Source organism: Trachypithecus francoisi, unplaced genomic scaffold (assembly GCF_009764315.1).
Source record: "Trachypithecus francoisi isolate TF-2019V2 unplaced genomic scaffold, Tfra_2.0 Lachesis_group6, whole genome shotgun sequence".
Taxonomy (NCBI): domain Eukaryota; kingdom Metazoa; phylum Chordata; class Mammalia; order Primates; family Cercopithecidae; genus Trachypithecus; species Trachypithecus francoisi.
Genome location: NW_022681471.1, coordinates 64,351,776 through 64,372,716, shown reverse-complemented (window position 1 = coordinate 64,372,716; position 20,941 = coordinate 64,351,776). Strand labels below are relative to the sequence as shown.

The 20,941-nt window shown below is 37.6% G+C and overlaps 1 protein-coding gene across 3 annotated transcripts; it reads right to left on the bottom strand.

The window, feature by feature from the left end:
• Positions 1 to 751: 751 nt before the first annotated feature.
• LOC117077308 (putative P2Y purinoceptor 10) lies at positions 752 to 18,640 on the bottom strand. Of its 3 annotated transcripts, none has more exons than XM_033200966.1 (3): positions 18,477 to 18,637; positions 11,623 to 11,765; positions 752 to 3,492 (listed from the first exon to the last, which is right to left on the bottom strand). In XM_033200966.1, exon 3 carries the CDS (start codon positions 3,477 to 3,479, stop codon positions 2,460 to 2,462), a length of 1,020 nt encoding a protein of 339 aa, XP_033056857.1. In that variant the 5' UTR covers positions 3,480 to 3,492; positions 11,623 to 11,765; positions 18,477 to 18,637; the 3' UTR covers positions 752 to 2,459. The 3 variants fall into 3 exon arrangements, with proteins under 3 accessions (XP_033056857.1, XP_033056858.1, XP_033056856.1); XM_033200967.1 differs by having other exon boundaries at positions 11,623 to 11,734; positions 18,477 to 18,627; XM_033200965.1 differs by lacking the exon at positions 11,623 to 11,765 and having other exon boundaries at positions 18,477 to 18,640.
• Positions 18,641 to 20,941: the final 2,301 nt, after the last annotated feature.

Sequence of the window (20,941 nt, the reverse complement as noted above, 5' to 3'; positions counted from 1 at the left end):
CTGAATGGTTTCTATGTGGAGTTTGATAAGTGCCTTGCAGAGATTTGGGGGCAATGTTTAGCTTCAGTGTTGACTTTTTGAAAAACTAATTCAAGGATGTATGTTTTGATGTCTCGTTTTTCTCAAATTATGTGCCTGTGACAAGCATAGGAATAACTGTTAAAATTGTTGTCTATTGTAATACCTTAAAGCAATTTCACCGATTTCTTGCACTGCTATGTCATCAGCTGAAGCCCTGTCACATTTTCCTTTGGCATTATGTAAGACATCCCCTTTAAAGTTAAAGGACCAGTTGTCGATTGCTTGAATGTTTTTATGTTTTTCTCTCTCATCACATTAGAGATTCACATGTCAAAAAAAAAAGCTCAAAGATTCCACTTAAATGGTAGTCAAAATAAAAAGCATGCTGTTTAATTTGCCCACTATTCCATAAATCCTGTGCTTGAAGCACTACCTTTTGTCGACCACTTGAAATCAGGGAATATAAAGTGTGACTCTTGAGGATTGTGGTTCCATTTCTCCACAGACATAGCAGGATGTGTAGTTCCAAATGGGTTTCTTCCAAAGTCATATCCTCAGAGTAGGACTGTCTATGTAGTCATTCCAATAATGTTGTCATTAACTACAAGCACATCTGAAAACCCTCCTAAGGAAGTGTCATTAGATCCAGATTAATAAAATACAAGGAAAACCAGTTTAATTACTTTGTAAATGCATAACTCTTTATTTTCCCAGTGAGAGATCTTTTTAAAAAAAATTCTCCATTTTTTGCTATTCATTCTTCCATAGTCACTCTGTTCAAATGAATACTCTCAGAACTACTACTTCCTTTCTACTCCCTTCACACCAAATGTCTATACTATTTATAAGAGTGATGAAGCGAACTTCATAAAATTCAACCTGATAAGCTGAGGGATTGTTTGTATTCAAATTCTTTAAAATAGTGCTGAAACAACACCCATAACATTTGAAAAACATAAGATAAAAAGATTGTCAGAAAGAGAACATGTACTTTTCTCATATTTACAATGGATAATACTTTCTGCTTCTAATGCAGATATTGTCAATTATGGTCACAGAAATCTTCTTAAAAGTTTCTAAAAAACAAATTCGTTTACAATTTTATATAGCTATATTTAGGAAAAGTGAGCTTAGGTGAACTCCACACAAATTTCCAGGTTTTATAGAATGTTTATCACCCTATAGAGTTTCTTTTTTCACCTACTTATGGGGTTTGTAGAACTTGTATCAAGCCTTAAAATATACATTCTTTTTTAGAAATAATGAACTATTTGAGTTTCCTGTACTCCTTATCATCAGGATTCTCTACCTTGGAATGGTATTAGGACAACGCATCTTTTTACCACTTAACACCTTGCAGTCTGAAGCTTGACATGCCAAACCCACAACCCACAGATTTTTTGGAGAATTCCAGGCAAACCATGTTGAAATGGACTTGATCTCATGTGGCTTAGCTTTAGTCTGTGTCTTCATCATTGAAGGGTAATTTAGTATAGACCTGATAAATGTAACAACAAAAAGAAGGGAATAACATAAGCATATATGGTATATTACACTGGACCAATTTTGGCTAACCGCTGTTGATCCTGAGGCAAATTGCTTAACCTCTCTGAAGTTCCATTTATTCATTTGTATTGGCAATTTCCACAGGTTTATTAAGAGGACAAGATGAGATATTATGTGTGCAAGAGTGGGAAGGGGGTGAGAAATAGAAGACTACAAATGTGGTGCAGTGTATACTGCTCGGGTAATGGCTGCACCAAAATCTCATAAATCACCACTAAAGAACTTATGTAACCAAATACCACCTGTACCCCAATAACTTATGAAAGAAAAAAGAAACTACTTAACAAAGTGACAACCCAGAGCACAATAGGCACCCAACACATTTTCAAAGAATGAATGAATTTCCATGCCTTTTCCTTAGTAACAGGCTTGTGGTCCTGAAATTTATGTACATGTTGCTTGAATTCTTCACACTATCTTGCCTGTTAGAAAAATTTATCGTTAGAAGGACTAGACATTTTTACGCTCACTCAGAATTTAAGGTCTTTATATGAAAGCTATTTTTTTACATGCTAGGACAAACTCACATATTTACTGTGCATTATTAACAATAACTTACTTATTGAAAAAATTTTAAGGTGAACAATTCAACTTTTATTTACATCTGTAAAAACTTGATCTAGGTTTCTTAAATAAGAAAGTGGCTTGAATTTCAAAGAGAAATCAGGTAAATCTATTTTCTCTTCCTCTCTCACATTTTTCACACTCTGCCTTCACCATCACACCCTTGTTGACTGTGAATATCACACAAAAAGTACTTATTTCTGTTCTTCACAAGGTTCAATTAAAGAAATTGGTTTTCAACTCTGGGCTTTGGGAAAAAGACAAGGAACGTAGGTAAACAAAGTCTTAATTAAAGAGATATCTTAACTTTAGCCAATCATTGATGAACCACTCTCCTTGCTCATGAGGCGGGAGCGGGTCACAGAACTGCCATGGCGAGAGAGTTGGTCACGAAACTCTGAAGCCATAAAGTAATAAAGAATTGGATCCAGAAGGCAGCAGAGACTTGCAAGACACAGGCAAAAGGGGTGGAAATACAGTGCGATTCGGACAATGGGACAACTGCTAATGATGGTTTCCTTTACCATGGTGTAAAAAATAAAGTTAATATGATAGGGAGTGAAGCAGATGAAGAAGACTGCAGCACACATGAACACCATCCGCAGTGCTTTCTGCCTCTCACTGATCCCTTGGAAAGCCATTGGTGGCTGTCTCAAGGATATAGTAGTTTTCCAGGTACACCATGCAATGATGATCACTGGGATCACAAATCCTGCAAGCTCAGCAACTGTAATCATCCCGACCAATGCAACTGCATTCATTTGCTTGTATCCAAGATCAGCAAAGCAGGACTTGTTGTTGTCTAAGTCTGTGCTTCTCAGGATGGGAAATGGCAAACAGGCAGTCCCCACAATGATCCAAATGGCAGCACTGATGCCCACATCGTACCTACGCTTCCAGTCTCTGGCCCTGAAGGGCTTGAGGAGAAAAAAGCACCTTTGAAGACTGATGCACGTCAGGAAACAAATGCTGGCATACATGTTGAGATACTTCAAGTAGAAGCAGAGCAGGCAAAGTCCTCTCTGGAAAGGCCAGTGGTGGCTGATGTAATAGTAAATCCGGAGGGGTAAAGATAGTACGTGAGCAAGGTCAGCCACAGAGAGGTTGATCATGAAAATGATGGCTTTATTTTTCTTGCTGATGAAGCGGCACAGAACCCACAAGGCTGCACTGTTAGCCAGAAGACCAGGAATGAATATGAGGATATAAGTGGTTGCATAAAGGGAGTATTGAAATTTCACATTAGTGACATTACAGTTAATCTCAGCAGTGCTGGTACTGTTGCTATGCATCTTGAATGTTTCAGTATATTTGTCAAGGTAAGCCATGGATTTATGGTTCCTGCCCAAAGTAAAGCAAAATAAAGAATATAATGGTTAATTAGTTCTTTAGTTAACACCGAGATCTCTCTTGTATACTTGCAGAGGCACAGACTATTAGAATTAGAAGAGACCTGTTTACATATAAAGAATTAGAGGCTCAAGGAAAATACAATGCTGATCCAAAGTCACCCAATGTAACAGTTTAGGAACCATAAAATTGTCCCACAACTGCCTCCCACTCGAGATTCTCTAAGTTGTATTTTGCAGGCAAAAGTGTCTTGAAATATTAAATCTTTTATTCTGACCACAGCAAAAACAGCATACAATTCGAGTATATTTATTTTGCCTCCAAATTCATCTTGTCCAAAGCCCTGGTTAGATTAAATACTGCTCACTCCCAATTGCCATAGTAGAAATTTAGCCTCACATTTTAGGTTCCCATGCCTGTCCTTTGTCTGCCATTTTGCTCATTGGATCCTGGCTTCTTATCTTGGAAACCCAGCACTTGAAAAATGGTCCTGCCTCCTTAATCCTGCATTGTCAGTGTCCTGGCTGATTTTCAAGACCTGAGAGTGTGACCTCGTTATTCTATCATAATAACTTGTGACTCTAGGTTATACTGCAGTTTGTCTTTCTCCCTAGGCTTGGGTATCCAAATTTACATAAAAAGTTTTAATAATACATGAATTTAGAAGCTGAAATAGAGTATTTTCCTTCGTATAATCTTGGAGGGGAAAACACCAATTCTACCTCTAAGTAGAATCCTGTACTTGTGTGGCAACATTCACATGGCAAATTATCCAACAGTCACAATGAACACTGCTTTGGACACTAGCAAAACAGGGACTTTGAAACCATTTTTGAAGACAGTTTAAAATGTAATGCTTTCTTTATTCATGAAAGTAATCGTTATGAAGAGATTCCTTCGTTTTTGGACTTCCTTAATCATATTTTATGATTTAGTATGGTTTTTATTATGTGTTATATTAAGGTATAGAGAGAGTAGAGTAATCTTTAGAGTTTATCAGAGACTGGACATGGAATTATGCTGATCGCCTGCAGATAAGAATGGTAAAAGAGCCACAGACTACTCATTTTGCTTTCACTATCTTGTAGAATTTCAGACTGGGGAGGACCTTTGGAAATCATCAAATTCACTCTCCACATAATACAGATAGAAGCAAGGCCCAGAGAGAGGAGTTTATTTTGGCCACACAGCTGTTAATGGAAGATCTGAGACTTGAAATGGAAGGACAAGGGGACTTGCCTCCATTCACACCCTTCCCCTCATCTTTGTTCTTCTCCCCATGACAAAGTTCACAAACATACGTTCTGTGCATATTGCAGGAATGTTTACTGTATTTCGAGCTAGAAGTGGAAAAAAAACCAATGTACTGAGGTTGTTTCTCAGAAGAGGAAGGGTTTCTGTTGTTTATTGTTTTTATTTTGTTTTGTTTGAAGTAAGTTTACAAAAAACAAAGGAGTTAACTGGTTTTAGATTCTCCCCATAAGTAACAGAATGTCTTCCTATGTCATGTTACATCCTGCTCCAGGAAATAGAGTTGTGCTAACAAAAACAGAGCCTCAAGTGATGAATTCACAGATAAAGGAGTGTGGATGCTATGAGCTGCTGTTACTGTAAATTATTCTTTTGCTTTCCCCCCGTTCTATTCCATCTCCCGATTTGTCCTCCTATTTATGATAAGACTTAAATAGTCACGCAGTCATCTTGCTTATGTATGTGTTACTTAGAATGGAGGGTGGAAGGGACTCTGACAAGTGGAAAAGGCAGGAAATAATTATGTTGTGACCATCAAGGTTGTATCCCAGAATCTGTAATGGAAGTTTTCAAGTGTATTATTTAATTTAATTTAATTTAATTTTCACAACTGTCCTAAAATGTAGGAACTATTATCACCCTATGATCTGGATGAAAAAACTGAGCTTCACAGACATTCAGTAAATTGCCTTAAGTAGCAAAGCTAGAAAAAGGGTAAAGATAGGATTTACTATCATTCCTGGCTTGTTCTGAAGCCTATGGTATTTCTACTATGCCACTTTCCTCTCCCTGACTAGGAGGGGCTACTTAGTAGAATTCGGCTATCTTAACTATTACTCCACATGCCTTTGCATGCTCATAGCTTAGCTCCCACTTATAAATGAGAATACCTGGTTTTTGGTTTTTCACTCCTGTGTTACTTCACTTAGAATAATGGCCTCCAGCTCCATCCACATTGCTACAAAAGACATTATTTCAATTTCACTGTGACATGTGAAGAGCATATTGTGGCAGAACCATTCTAACCCCATAGTAGGAACTTATATAACACTGGAATTCCTCTATTTGGACAGTCAGAATAGAAATAAACATCTGTCCCTACTTATGCCACACTGTTCCCACCCTACCACCTACTTTGATTTTACTGTTGGCACTGCTTCTACTATCAACTGTTGTCCACACACAGGCTGTGAGAGAGCAAAGAAAGATCCATCAGTGCATTACAATTTCAGGAACTAAGAACTGTTCATAACCATACTCTCCTGCAGTCACACTTCCACTTTTGCACTTAAAAGAAATGGCTGTTTGTTTTAGCTTCACTGGGTGTAGAAAGTTTCACTTACAAAACAGGCACGTTCTGTTCACATCTCCCTGTTAATAGCAGAGCCCAATTATGCCAGAACAGCAAGCTAGAGGTCAAGTTCACACCTTTTTTTCTTTTCTTTTTTTAAATGTGGGTTCTTATGCCTCTGCAATTCACAGTTCATTGTGAGCTTAGAGATTTGCATGGCTTGTTTCCAAAAACCTATTTTTTGCTTCAGGCTGAAGGGAAGGTAAGAAAGGTTTTTTCCCCCCCCACCCCAGATCTTCTTAGTGACCATTAGATGTAAAATCCCCATGATGAGGAGAGGCAGAAGGTATTTATTTGGGGTTGAGCAGAAACATAGACTTTCTTGGAGGGAACATTTAGCTCGCTGTGGACAATTGTGTCATTTCTGAATATAAGAAAGAAGAAGCTAAGAAGCGACGAACAAGAAAATCCTGGATGGAAGTACTAAAATCAGAGTATACTCTCTCTCTCTCTCTCTCTCTCTCTCTGTCTGTCTCTCTCTCTGTGTGTGTGTGTGTGTGTGTGTGTGTCTTTCTCTTCCTCTCTCTGTCTATCTATGAGTCTGGCTCTATTGTTGCCTATTTGTGGGCAGTTTGCTCCCTTTGTGCTGCCAATTTATCTCCCTTCCAATCTGGACATATTCTTGGTTCCTGTCTCATAGGGATGTGGGATTGGTGATTCATTCCTGAGTCTGTGCTTCCCTTTTCAGTCAGTGCCCTCACTCCCCTCCCAGACACTCAAGCTGGAAATTAGGGAGTAATTCTGACCTTTGCCACTATATTTCCTCCCATAGACAATAAAAAACCCAGAAAACCCAGGTAATTCTTCCTTCCATGTAAAATCGTCTCTAATCTATCTCCACCTCTACTGTCACCATCCTAATACAGGCCGCTGTCATCAACCCTATTGACTATTGCAACAGCTTCCTTACTAAACTGTTTGCATTCCAATCCTTCCCCTAAAGTTCATTCTCCATACCATGTCTAACATTAACATTAAGTATAACTACCACTTATTTAGGGTTGCCTTTTATTTACAGGTTAAACACCTTATTCATTATCTCATTCATCCTCGCAGGAGCCCTGTGATTATTTCCACATTGCAAATGAGAAAATTGAGACTCAAAGAGGTTAAGTAAGTTGTGCTGACGTCACAAAATTCACATGTCTGGTTCCTTTTAACCTCAGTCTGTGGGTCTGAGAGACCTTAACCACCCACTCAATCTAGGTAATCCTATACATCATTACACACTCTCACACTCTCTGCTCTTTCTCTTTGTAGTATCAACATTTGCAATTTGGGCTTTTTTTATTTGTTTATTGGTTATTAATCTCACTGTGCTGTTAAGTCCATCAGTGCCACAAAAAGATCTCCTTTGTTCATCACCATATGGCCAAGACCCAGCCTAGTAAGCATTCAAAGAACCTATAAAAAGTATAATTGAACTGAACTGCTTACACAGTAGTTCAAAGTTTCTGTTTAGAAGTATTAAGCACAAATTAAAAACCTTGATATATCAACTAATACATTTCTGATGCCTACTATTTCCCTAAAATGTTGTCTTCTGACTTGGGCTGCTCCTATCAATATTCCCTGCACCTATTCTTTTCACCTCAGGAAAGCCATACTTGTAGAGGCCTGAGAAAAGAGAAAATAAATCATTTAGAAATCACAGGTGGTCAGACATATCCTATGGGTAGAAACTAGCACAATCCAAGGTCTCAGGGTATCATCAATACTATTATCTGGACCTCAGGTAAAGGACAGTTTTATGATTTGCTTTCATAGTTATCTCAACCTTTTATTTTGGTTGGTTGTCATTCTGTGAAGGAAATCAGAAAATGACTTGTTATCCACCTACACATGGGACCTGAAATGGAGTGAGGAGGCTGCATCATATAGTCGCTAAAGCTCTCTACACTTGAAAAGAAAACATAAAGGGAAATAATTCTATTTACTTTTTTCCATGGCTTTTTGAGGACTTTGGCTGCTTTAAAGCCCACACTCAATCAGCATATATTCAATAAGCCTTATCCTATTAACAATTTGCTAGGTTCTATGGAGAATATAGAATCATCCACAATGATCTGTGTCCCTGAGAAACTTCCTATCTTTTAAAAGTGAAGGAAATAAAAATATTTTATCCTAAAATATACTTACTTAAAATATTTTGAAATGATTGCCTCAGGGCTCACAGACTGAGGTGGGGAATATTTGCATCTGCAAAGAATCTCCATTAATGCAGCCATGTCTCTCCCATTCTATGCTTTTCTCAGATCCAGGAGAGATTGAGTCTGACATCTTTAAAAGTCAGAAAAGCAACATTTACCATCTATTCTCTCTGACAGAGGTTTCATCTATAACAAGGCCAACTCTGTCACCAAGCCTCTTACTTTCTTCCTCCAATAACTTGTCTTGCCACTAAAAACTGTTTTTGAACATACTCTGAGTCTACATTTATTCTGTAATTTCAAGATCGTATATAAGCTTTTCTTACCTATTGGGAAATTGAGTCTTCATTCTGAAGGTTTCTATGTATATACCTTAGATAAATTTGTATTCCTTATCTCATATTAATCAATCTGCCTCATGTCAGTGATTTTGTAGCAAACCTTGAGAGGGCCAAGAGCCTATACCCCTACAGGGGTAACATTTAAAAATCTCTAACATCACAATCAGTGAATAGCAACAATTGAAGTGAATGGCACAGGTGATGAGAATCCCTCATGTTGGCACAGCATCATTTCTGTGAATTAAGTAGGAGAGATACTAGTCCTATTTTAGCTGCTAAAGATAATATATAGGATTTAAATAGAACAATGGATAACTCAGGAAAATTGAGGTAAATTTTAACTTTATCTCTTCCCTCACCACCATCTTTATTTTTCTCTCCAACCCTGTTCCCTTTTTCTGCCACCGATGGAGAGAAAAATAAAGATGGTGGTTGGGGAAGAGATAAAGTTAATCTCACTTTGTCTGAATTATCCATTGTTCTTTTTAAATCCTAGCAACCTTTCAAAGCTGAGGTCAAGTTCCAGCTCTTCAAAAATTCTCCATAAGCATGACCGATTTTACTGGTTATTATCGATATATTTCATCTGAATCTTAACAGTTTGTGATTTCATCCAAGTAGAAGTTCTGCTATGTGGGTGTCCTATATGCTAATGGCAAAGGATGATGGAGTGGAGTGGGAAATTCCAGAGAAAAATAATACATGGTTGTTGCCTCAATAAATTTACAGTCACATGGGATAGCCATAAGTTAACTAACCATAACAGATTTCAGAAACATTTCGTGAAAGAGGTAACAAAGACATTTCTTTGGAAGCAGAAGTCTGCATAGAACAAAAAGACTGGAAGTCAATTTTTTAATAAGTAGTTTGGGGAATGGGTAGGATTTTGGAGAAGAAAAGATGAGAAAGATTTCCAGCGATGGATAAATAACATCCAAGGGTCACAAAATATAAAAATGAATGATATATTGAAAGGAATAATAATAATTCTATCCCAGCTGATGAATAGGATAACATGGTGGAGAGGGTGGAATGGGAGGTATGAGTCAAGAAAGGTAGTAAAAGGAAAAGATACTATAAAGGTAGATGGGACCAGGTCATGAAAGACTTTTAATGCACTTCATGAGGAATCATCGAAGGATTCTGTAAAGAGATGCGATATCACCATACTTGTGTTTTAGAAATGTCGGGCTGCTGGCCAGGTGTGGTGGCTCACACCTATAAACCCAGCACATTGGGATGCCCAGGTGGGCGGATCGCTCGAGCTCAGGAGTTTGAGACCAGCCTGGGTAACATGGCGAAACTTCATCTCTACAAAAAAATATAAAAATTAGTTGGGTGCGGTGGCGCACCTATGTGGTCCCAGCCACTAGGGAGGCTGAGGTGGGAGGATTGCTTGAGCCAGGGAGGCAGATGTTGCAGTGAGTTCAGATTGCACCACTACACTCCAGCCTGGGTGACAGAGAAAAACCCTGTCTCAAAAATAAATAATACTTTAAAAATGAATAAATAAAAAATAGAAAGGTCACGCTGGCAGCCATGTGGAAGATGAATTGAAGAAATGGGACACAGGGAATCCAAATTGCTTTGGGAGTATATAGGAAGACCAACAGCTGAGGTTTGCCTGTGACTGAGGGTTTTTTGGGACATAGTATTTTCGGTGCTAAACCTGTGACAGTCCAAAGCAAAGGGAATAGTTGGTCACCCTATATATTAGAATTTAAAGTAAAAGTCAGATATGGAATTGAGCAATTTTCAAGACTGCTTGAGGAGTCAAAGATAATTTCATTTATAAAACATGTTAAAATAAAAAGGTATCACAGTTTTGCACTTTTCCAAAGCAACTTCATATGCAGCAACTAACAGCATTCACTTCTGCTGATAATCTGAATCCATTCACCTATTTCTTATTCCAGTATTTTTCAGTGGTGTACTATCTGCCAACCCTCATCAATTCCCAACTCTTCAAATGGTTTGCTTTCTCTAACATAATGACTGAGCTTCACTACAAATTGTGCTATACTAACTTGCACCATACATTTCCAGAAACCTTCAATATCTAAATACCTCAATTTCTCCTAGTCTCACAAAGCATCACCCCTCACCTTATTTTCTCCTGTGTCTAACTCAGATTAAATAGTTGGCCAAATTATCCACTCTTACACAAGAATATTCAACTTCTTTGTTCTTCATTCTTCTGATGTACCAGCCTGACAAGGTCCTAATCCCAGGTTAAGTCCACAACACATTTTCTTTCTTACTATCCAAGTGTCTTAATTATCCCATTAAAATACTAGTGTGTATTTGAAATGGCACAAGTAGAAATTAATGACCTCCAATCTAAGATTATTTTCCTCTACTCTCTTTTTGCATGAACCTGATTAGTATCTTCTCCTATTCTCATGGTGGCTAATCAGCTCCTTTATTATTCTGCTAAAGCTTCTTCCTCTTTCTCCTGCTCCCCATCCTCCACTTTTCTCAGAAGACTATTTGTTTTAGCCCTTAGCTCAAAGAGTAAATTGAGATTATTAGGTGAGAAGAAATCAGCTTCATCTATTGTCCTTTCCCAACCCACATAATTTTATTTATAGCTGCAATCTTCTTACTTCCCAACACAGCTGTCCTTCCTGTTGCTCAAGATGAATTATCACACTCTTCTTACCTCCCTCAGGATTCTCTTTCATTGATTGTTCCCTTTCACTCCTAGAAAATCGTAGTTTTCTACACTCTTAGCTAGATCTTTGTCATCAAGTTTCTTCTCCAACTCCCAAAGTAATTTTCTTGTCTACACACCATATTCTAGCTCTTTGTTGCCTTCCTGTCCTTCTATCCATAGTTGTTTACACCAGTTTTTTTTTTCTTTTCCTCACCCTATATTCATTCCTTAATGCACTTCAAGCTGGAATACATATCCCCACAACTTCATTTCAGTCAGTACTTCTGTGGTTGTGAATTAACCAGAAAGAGGTGAGAATAGAATTCCCAGTGCCTCCAATGCCAGCGTCACAGATGTACTTACTCTTGGTACCTCTAGTTTGAAGTGCTCTGTCCAGGGTACATGCTTCCTATTCCAAAGGTCAGCACCATTAAAAGAGATGCCTTTTCACTTGAAAGAAGGGTCTGTTGGTGAGTGCCAAATCCTGAAGGGAATGACCAGCATAGAGTTTGAATCTAATAAGAAAAGCAGAAAAATCAGCCACCATCTCTGAAATAACAGGATTCACTTACAAAGTGTGTCTCTAAATACTATACAGCCATAAAAAGAATGAGATCATTTCCTTTGCAGGGACATGGAAGGAGCTGGAAGTCATTATCCTCAGCAATCTAATGCAGGAATTGAAAACCAAACACCACATGTTCTCACTTATAAATGGGAGCTGAATTATGAGAACACATGGACACATGGAGAGAAACAACAAACACTGGAGTCTGTTGGGGGCTGTTGGGTGAGAGAGAGCATCAGGAAGAATAGCTAATGGATGCTGGACTGAATAACTAGGTGATGGGATGATCTTTTCAGCAAATGACCATGACACACATTTACCTATGTCACAACCCTGCACATCCTGCGCATGTATCCCTAAACTTAAAATAAAAGTTGAAGAAAAAAAAATGGAAAGAAAAACAAAGATCAAAGTATGTCTCTAAAGGTATTCCTGTTAATAAAAATGGTACAATGTCATGACTAAAACTCCATCATATTCCTTTTTTACCTGGAGCCCAATTCAGAGGTCAATATTTTACTTCTGTCTCAATATCGCATCTCAACTCCCATTTTTTCCTTACATCAGGCAACCCTACTCTCACTCCCCTCTTCTTCGAACTCCTACTGAATTTGTAGGCTGCACTGTGAGAAGGTAAGACTACAGAGCATAGGCACATATTAACAGAGCCTTAGGCATTTTTGCTTGTAAAGTCTCTCCCATGAACCACTCTCCCAAACAACAGCCATAATCTTTCTCCTTTCTGCTACTGAAGAAAATGTGGTCAAAGCAAGAATAATAAGGTTTTGGTCTAAGAAATCTGAACACCTAAGAGCTTAAAAGCAGGCAATCCAGCTTTCAATTTGAAATCCAACAGGAATCCCTTAAGCTTAATTAGGAATTTGGTCACTGAAAACTTTATTTTGTGGAAATAACTAAATGTTTTCTCACAATGCAAACGTGTGGCAGGTCTTTAAATGTGATTCACTGGGGCTGAGTCCAAAACCTTACTAGATACTAGTACCATCTACCCTAAAGCAGCTGCTCTTTCCAACCAACTAGCTCAGCGTTGTGGTTTTCACAAAGTGACAGCCAAAGTGAGTTTATATTATTATGGCATCAGAATTTATATTAGTTTCCTAAGTCCCAGTGAAGAAATTTCCACATCCTGTCAGTAATTAGCTAAGTGCTATTCACATGTTACCTCTAATCTTTGTAAGAATTCTGAGTTAATTATTACTGTAATCCTTTACAGATTAGAAAATGGAGTCTCAGCAGGAGTAAGTGACTTTCTGCAAGTCAGAGTTATTATGATTTCAGCTGTAATAAGGCTTTTCATAAGCACAGAAAGCTGAAGTTATTTTTAACTGAATAACTTATTATATGGACAGAAACATATTTTAAAGTGGTATTTCTGTGGATAAGACTGTTCCTCAGAGATAAAAAAAGCTATCGTTTTCGGTTCTAGTTCTAGCAGTTTTATGCATACGCACTACGCATATAAGGCAAATTGCTGCCCACAAGGTGTCAGGATAGGGTTATATCAAAACCAACATTCTTTATGGAGTTGTGCTTATGAATTCAAATTATAACAAATCTGCAGATAGAAGTACTGGAAGAATTTCTTTACAACAGGAATGATCTGAGTAGGACAAGACTTGCTGTAAGATAGAGAAGACTCAAAAGCAGTAGAATTTTTAGAAAAGTGTACTGGATTTGTGGCTAAGATACTTGGATTTCAGTAATATTTAAATACTCTTTGTGCTGTTCTGATATGCTCTTTCCCTTCTGTGAGTTTCATTTCCTCATTATTAAAATAATATGATTTAAACTAGATGACCTTTAACTCCCTTCTAGCTCTCATTTGGCTTGATTTCATGAGCATTCCCCCTCTGAACCCTGCCCCTAACTAATACCATCACCATTGCGACTGCTGCCACTACGCAGCTGGTACCAACTCCATAAATCTTCGCTCTCAATCTTCCCCGTCTTTTCACCCCTCATCAGTAAGTCACTGACACCACTAAGTAAACATGTTTATCAAATTTACTTCTCCATTTTATTTGATGCTGAGGCCTGTCTGTGGGCTAGTCATCCTGGGAAGAGAAGAAATAATTAAACAGAAAAAAAAGTTGCTGATGGGGGCCCCTCCCACTCTCTAGAGGACAACTTTTAAATGTCATCTGGGAACTTAACTTGCTTTGCCTCATCTTATATTTTTCTTTTATTTTTAACCACTAAATTTCACATGAATTATCCAAAACAATCTGATCTCCATGACCCCGGTGTTCTTCATTCAGCCGTTTACAACCAGAACCAAAGAGTAGCAGCTAGAATTGGAAACTCTGCTGTTTCCTGAATAAATCTATATCAACTCCAAATAAGCCTGTTTGACATCCAAAACACACAAATTTGGACACATTCTGCAAGTATAGACATTTTCCTCTGTTAGAGGAAGTGAAAATTATTTTTATCCTTAAAATGAATTAAAGCAATTAGACCACTACCAAGCAACAACTTAAAGTTTGAATCTGAACTTTTATGCATTAATCTGTATTGGATTTTCAATCATTTAGGAAGGTGGCCTAATTAGATATCATTTTTGCAGTTGTGGCAGCATTTTATGGGTGGAAATAATCATGTTCTTTGGGAAGACCTGGTACCATATCATGTCTCAGTTGTTGGTTCTCTAGCCTGAAACAATTCACTTCATATCCCCGGGCTTCAGTTTCCTCTTTCATAAAATTAGAATAGTTTCTGTCACATAATTTGTTTTAAACATTAAAGAAAAATGTGTGTGAAAATAATAATCTGAGTAAACAGACAATTCCCAGAATGGGAGAAAATATTTGCAGACTATGCATCTGACAAAGGACTAGAAACTAGCATCTACAAGGAACTCAAACAAGTAAGCAAGAGAAAAAGAAATAATCTCATTATAAACTGCTCAAAGGACATAAATAGAGATCCCTCAAAAGAAGATATACAAATGGCCAACAAACATGAAAAAAATGCTCGACATCACTAATCATCAGATAAATGCAAATTAAATCCAGAATAAAATAGCACCTTACTGCAAATGGCTATTACTAAAAAGCCAAGAAAAATAGATACTGGTATGTATGTGGATAAAAGAGAATGCTTGTACACTGCTGGTGGGAATGTAAATTAATACAATTTCTATAGAAAACAGTATGGAGATTCTTCAAAGAGCTACACGTAAATCTACCATTTGATACAGCAATCCTACTAATTACAATTGCAAAGATGTGTAATGAATCTATGTGCCAATTGACTAACGAGTGGATAAAGTAAATGTGGTGTATATACACTATGGAATACTCCTCTGCCATAGAAAGGATCGCAATAATGTATTTTGCAGTAACTTGGGTGGAGCTGGAGTCCACTATTCTAAGTAAAATAACACAGGAGTGAAAAATAATAATAAAAAAAAAGATGTTCCCACTTATAAGTGACAGATAAGCTATGATTATGCAAAGGTATACAGAGTGATAAAATGGAATCTAGAGACTCAGAAGGGGGAGGGTGAGACAGGCTAAGCATAAAAGTATTACACATTGGGTACAATGTACAATACTCGGGTGATGGGTGCACTAAAAATCTCAGAATTTACTGCTATATAATTTATCCATGCAACAGAATAAACACTTGTAGTTCAAGAAAATACGGAAATAAAAATTAAAAAAAGAAAATGTGTGTAAAAGTACCTATTTTCATGTCTGATACCCAGTAAGCATTAAATAAATGTGAGTTCATTTCCTCTTTATTTGTACACAGAGTGATCTCCAAGGGCCTTTGGTTGGATCCTATATATTTCTTGATTTAGAAAATCCCTTAAGAAGTGTAGTTATAGCAGAGGACTAGAATATCTAGAGCAGTAATTTTTTAAGTGAAAGGGTAGAAAATAAGTGTTACTTGAAAAAACATATTCCTTATTATAACAAATATATCTGGAAAACAAAATAAAAAATGTCATTATTGTTTCTACAATAAAAATTGTGAAAGTACAGATCTACAAAATCTTCTTAGCTGTTGGGCAATTAATACTTGGAAAATGTCAATGTGATGGAGCAGATTTTTCTACAAGTCCGCGGTCTGGTTCCTAGGAAGGGAAGTTCACAGTAACCTTGTAGTGAAATGCTTATGTTTCTCAAAGGGAACCTTGGTTTTAAAAGATTGAGAAATGCCGATTGAGTGTCATTGTCACTGTGGAAATCAGATTTCAGAAAGTTTTATCTTTTTTCTTGCATTTTCTCATTTTTTAAAAAGGGAAATTGCTTACAAAGCGTTTGCTTGTGGTCTGAAAGTTGAAGCTCTCATGATGACATTACCTGAAAGAAATATAATGCCAATTGGGAAAGGATACTCAGTTCTTTTAGAGATCTGAATACACTTCCAGAATGTCCTCTCTAGATAGATTTCCCTATTAAGATCCCATTATTCACCACTCCATAACATTTAACTCTTCTTAGGTATCTAACAGTCTAAATCAAATCATTGGATTACTAGGAAGGAAATTAGAAACCATCTATTCCAAGCCCTCTCCCATTATAATAGATGAGATTATTGAGACCCACAGAAATGAAATAACTCACCAAAGGCCACACCAGTCATTGGCAGAACTTGAACTATAACATAGACTTCTGACTCCTTGTGTATTGATATATCTATTTTATCACTCTACCTGTGATGTATATGAATTGATACTAGGAGAAAACTTCCCCACAAAATATACTGATCTGAAGAATTAATAAATCTTTTTGCCAAAAGCTTTTAAAATAAATCATAGACCCCCGGGAAGCCATTGCCCTGATTGTGAGAACCTTTAGAAAGTCTTATTTTACTATAAACAGCTCTGTTCTCTTTCCTTGAGCCATTACAGAGAGCTATAGTATAGATAGGCTGCCCCCCCCCACTTTTTTTTGTTTTTTTTGTTTTGTTTTGTTTTTTTTGAGACAGAGTCTTGCTCTGTCTCCTAGGCTGGAGTACAATGGCACAATCTCAGCTCACTGCAACCTCCACCTCCTGGGTTCAGGCGATTCTCCTGCCTCATCCTGCCTAGTAGCTGGGATTAGAGGCTCCTGCCACCGCGCCCAGCTAATTTTTGTATTTTTTAGTAGAGACGGGGTTTCGCCATGTTGACCAGGCTGGACTCGAATTCCTGACCTCAGGTGATCCACCTGTCTCGGCCTCCCAAAGTGCTGGAATTACAACGTGAGCCACCAAGCCCAGCAGGCTGGCCTGTCTTTTGAAACCCCAACTCACTTACTTCAAACCAAAACAACCCAGAAATGTGTTTATTCATTTGGTGTCTTCAGATTTGAGTAGTCTGTACAACTTGAACTCTACAACTTTCCCAGTTGAGCCCCAAAATAAACTGCATTTGGCCAGAGAATCTGTGTTCAACAGGAACTATTGCAAAAACAATTGACCCAAATGTGTGATCCGATTCTGACTATAGTTTACACCATTTTCTACCTCAGTATACCTGCATGTCACCTACTTTCATAAGTGATTAATTTTACTGTGCTGCAATTGCTAAGAGATAGATTCTCCAATTAATAGACATCATAATGACTCCACACATCCATTTGAACAACTGAAATAAAAATATTCTCACTTTCAGGATTCTTGGAACTGAGCCTACTCTCCTGGAAAGCACAGCCAAATCTGGTATCATTCTATCTGGACTTATCCTGGTTCCAATTGATTTGGCACAGTCTCCCTTCAGGGACTCCTTAGCTGAAAGTCTCCTTTTGTTTTAGTTATCTAATCTCAGAAGGAGAGAGGTGCTAGTATTCAGAGTAATAGCAATAATAACTGAAAAAAAAGAGTGCCTCACTCATGGGCTCTGCTATCCAGTAAGGCTGAACTTCAGTCAAAAAGTAGCTTTCAAAGGATCAAGGAACCACTCTGACCAGACTCTGAAGTCATCTGGGATATTTTCTCCTTTCTTATGACAGGGTCACAAATAAATTTACAGTATTCTCTGGGAGATGCAAACTGCTGTAGAGGAAAGGGAACATGAGTTTAAAGACACAGGTCCTAGACCCACCTATACCACTAACAAGCTGAGTGAACCAAAGTGTCTTCACTGTCTCTCAGTTACCCTGACTGTATTGTGAGGGATTTGGATCTCTACAGGCCCTTTCAGCCCCAAGAATCTAGTATCCTACTTTTTACTATTTGTCTCAGTATCTCTAAAAGCTAAATTTTCCAAAGCAAGGATTTTATACCTAAAAATTTTTCTTCATTATGCAACTAGATAAATTATACACCATAAAAAATTAAATTTACTTTTATTGGCTGAATATGTCAAGTTGTCCCAATGAGTCTCACTGAATATACTCGTCTTACCACTTTGTGCCATCTTCTCTGGTCCCACTCTATAAAGAGTGCTCATCAAAGAGTGAGCTGCATCACAGACTCCATGCTCCTGGCATAATGAAGAAGACTGATGGCATTAACGCTAACTCTGGACTCTGGTCAAATTCAACGGTAATTATCTTTGCTGCTGTTGTAAGACAGCTGAGATGAGAAACCAGTGACAATTTTAATACAGACACTGGCCCCACATACACCTCTGTTCTGATCTTTATGATCACACCAATCTTCCCACATGAAACCACCAATCCCCAGGTGCTAGGCATTAACTTACCCTGGAGCTTAGCTGGGATAAGCGCTCTTGTTTCTTTGCAGGGAGCAAAGGGTAAAAAGCTTTACTCTGGCGGCATGGATCCTGCTGATAACTGACACATTTGTTGTTGAAAGAGGAAGTTGAGTTTATCTGGTGTCTCACCACAGAAACCTTATTTGCACAAATGAAAGGTAAGTCCCTTGAGCAAATGACATTACTCAAACTTTTTTTTTTTTATTTCATTGGTGCAGAGAAATTCAAATAGCAGAGAGTCAGAGGCTATGTGTACTAACACAATGGCTGTATAACAGCCTTCCTCACTCTATCTCCTTCCTTGAAAACCAGCATATCTAGATTCCCACTGATTCCAGTAGGTTCCACGGTAAGATGAAATTTTCAGGCAAATCTAAAGATTGTTTACCTAGTAACAGGAAAGCTGCAACTTGTGCAAGTCTGAGGGGCAAAGGCTGAGGAAACCTAAAAAATACAAGTCAAAATTAAAAACAGTAGAAGTACCATAGCTTAAGATGTTCCCTCCGTTTGTAGTGCCCGTCTTCCAACCCCTTCGTCTCGAGACTCACAATTTAACACATAGTTTCATTATTTTTGTGTATTTACTATCCGTTTACTGGCCTGCACACTGCTTGAAGGCAAAGATCATGTCTGATTCATAGCTGTATTCCCAACTTGTCCAGCACAAGGCATTTTCATGAACTGTTATTGAATGAATACATCTGGGAATTAATGAATAAACAAATGTTCAAAGAATGCATGAATAAGTAAATGAACATTATTGATTACAGGGTCTCCCTCCAGTGTACTAAAATTCTGGTATTTATGTACAACATATATGAGGCCTTTGAAACTGTGAATACAGGAAGATCATACACTTGAGGACTATACTGTCAACTAAGTCTGAGAGTAGTTTTGAGAAACAAGGTTTAAAATGCAGCACAAACCCCTGTTGGCAATGTAAGGGAAAGATAAGCTGTCAGCATTGGAAACTAAGAGCTTGGGATGATTGACGGAAATGTCATAACTTGTGAAGACTGGCAAAGGGAGAGGGTACTCATCCTGGCTGCTGTGTGTCAAATGAAACAAGTTTAGCCTTGCAATCCGCTTCTTAATTTTGATTTCAAATGTTTATTCAGCTCCTATCTTTTGTTAATTTAGGTTTCTGACTTGGAACCCCTACTGAAAAGAGAATACACTGACAGACCAACACACATCTCAGTCCATTTGGAAGTTCTGTTCCTCACTATGGTTAGTGTGAGGCAGTTTTCCTAGGGTAAGATTCTTCTATGAAAAAACAAAAATGTTCCAGACCTGTTGAGCTTTGAAGGCAAACCCTGGGATCCAGAAATAAAAGAATCATTTTCTTACAATTGGCTACCATCACCACATCCCAGCTTTATTTCACAGACAAAACCTTCACATTGCGAGTAGGAAGCCTGCCAGATTACTTCATTTCTGTCTTGCATGCAAGTAGCTTCTTCTGTCACTGACTCTAAAAAGGGAAGAAAAATAAAACCAGAAGTCAGTGTCTCAATTGAAATGAAGAAAAATTTTAACTTAGGTAAATTTTAAGTGTTAATTATTGATATGGTTTGGCTCTGTGTGCCCTCCCAAATCTCATCTTGAATTGTACTCCCATAATTCCCATGTGTTGTGGGAGGGACCTGATGGCAGATCTTTAGAATCATGGGGGCAGTTTCCTCCATACTGTTCTCCTGGTAGTTAATAAGTCTCTTGAAATCTGATAGTTTTATAGGGGGTTTTTGCTTTTGCATCTTTCTCATTTTCTCTTGCCACCGCCATGTAAGAAGTGCATTTAGGCTCCCACCATGATTCTGAAGCCTCCCCAGCCATGTGGGTCTGTTACGTTCAATTAAATCTATTTTTCTTCCCAGTCTCAGGTATGTCTTTATCAGCAGCATGAAAACAAACTAATACAATTATAATGAACAAATCTGTGGAGAAACAAAGCAAGCTGATAACCTAACAGTCATCTCCAATTAACTTTTAGAAGAAAGTTTTTTGTTACTAGATATGACTTATGGTCTACAAATAATTGTAAACTAAATCCAAATAATAAGTACCCTAATTATAAGATTTTTAAAAGTAGTGCAGTTGTACTATTTTACCAATAGTTCTAAATTCTTCCCTTATTCTTATGTATGTCATCAGAGTTTACTTTAAATGATGAATTATGTTTTCCATAGGCTGGGAGGAGTTTATGGCTTGGTGCTTCAAAGGCTTTTAATTCTAACAGTATCATAAATGAGGAGTGATAGCTATTGTTGAGGATGTTATTTATTACCATATATTGTGTTTCCTAGGTAACCCTAGAGCTCTATATGATTTAGTATGAGGAGAAGCTAGATGTTTTCCTAAGCAAATGATTAAATTTTATTTTTATGAATACTGACTTTGTAATTGGTCATGCGTCTCTTTTTACAAAGTCAGATTAAAAATCTTGAACCAAC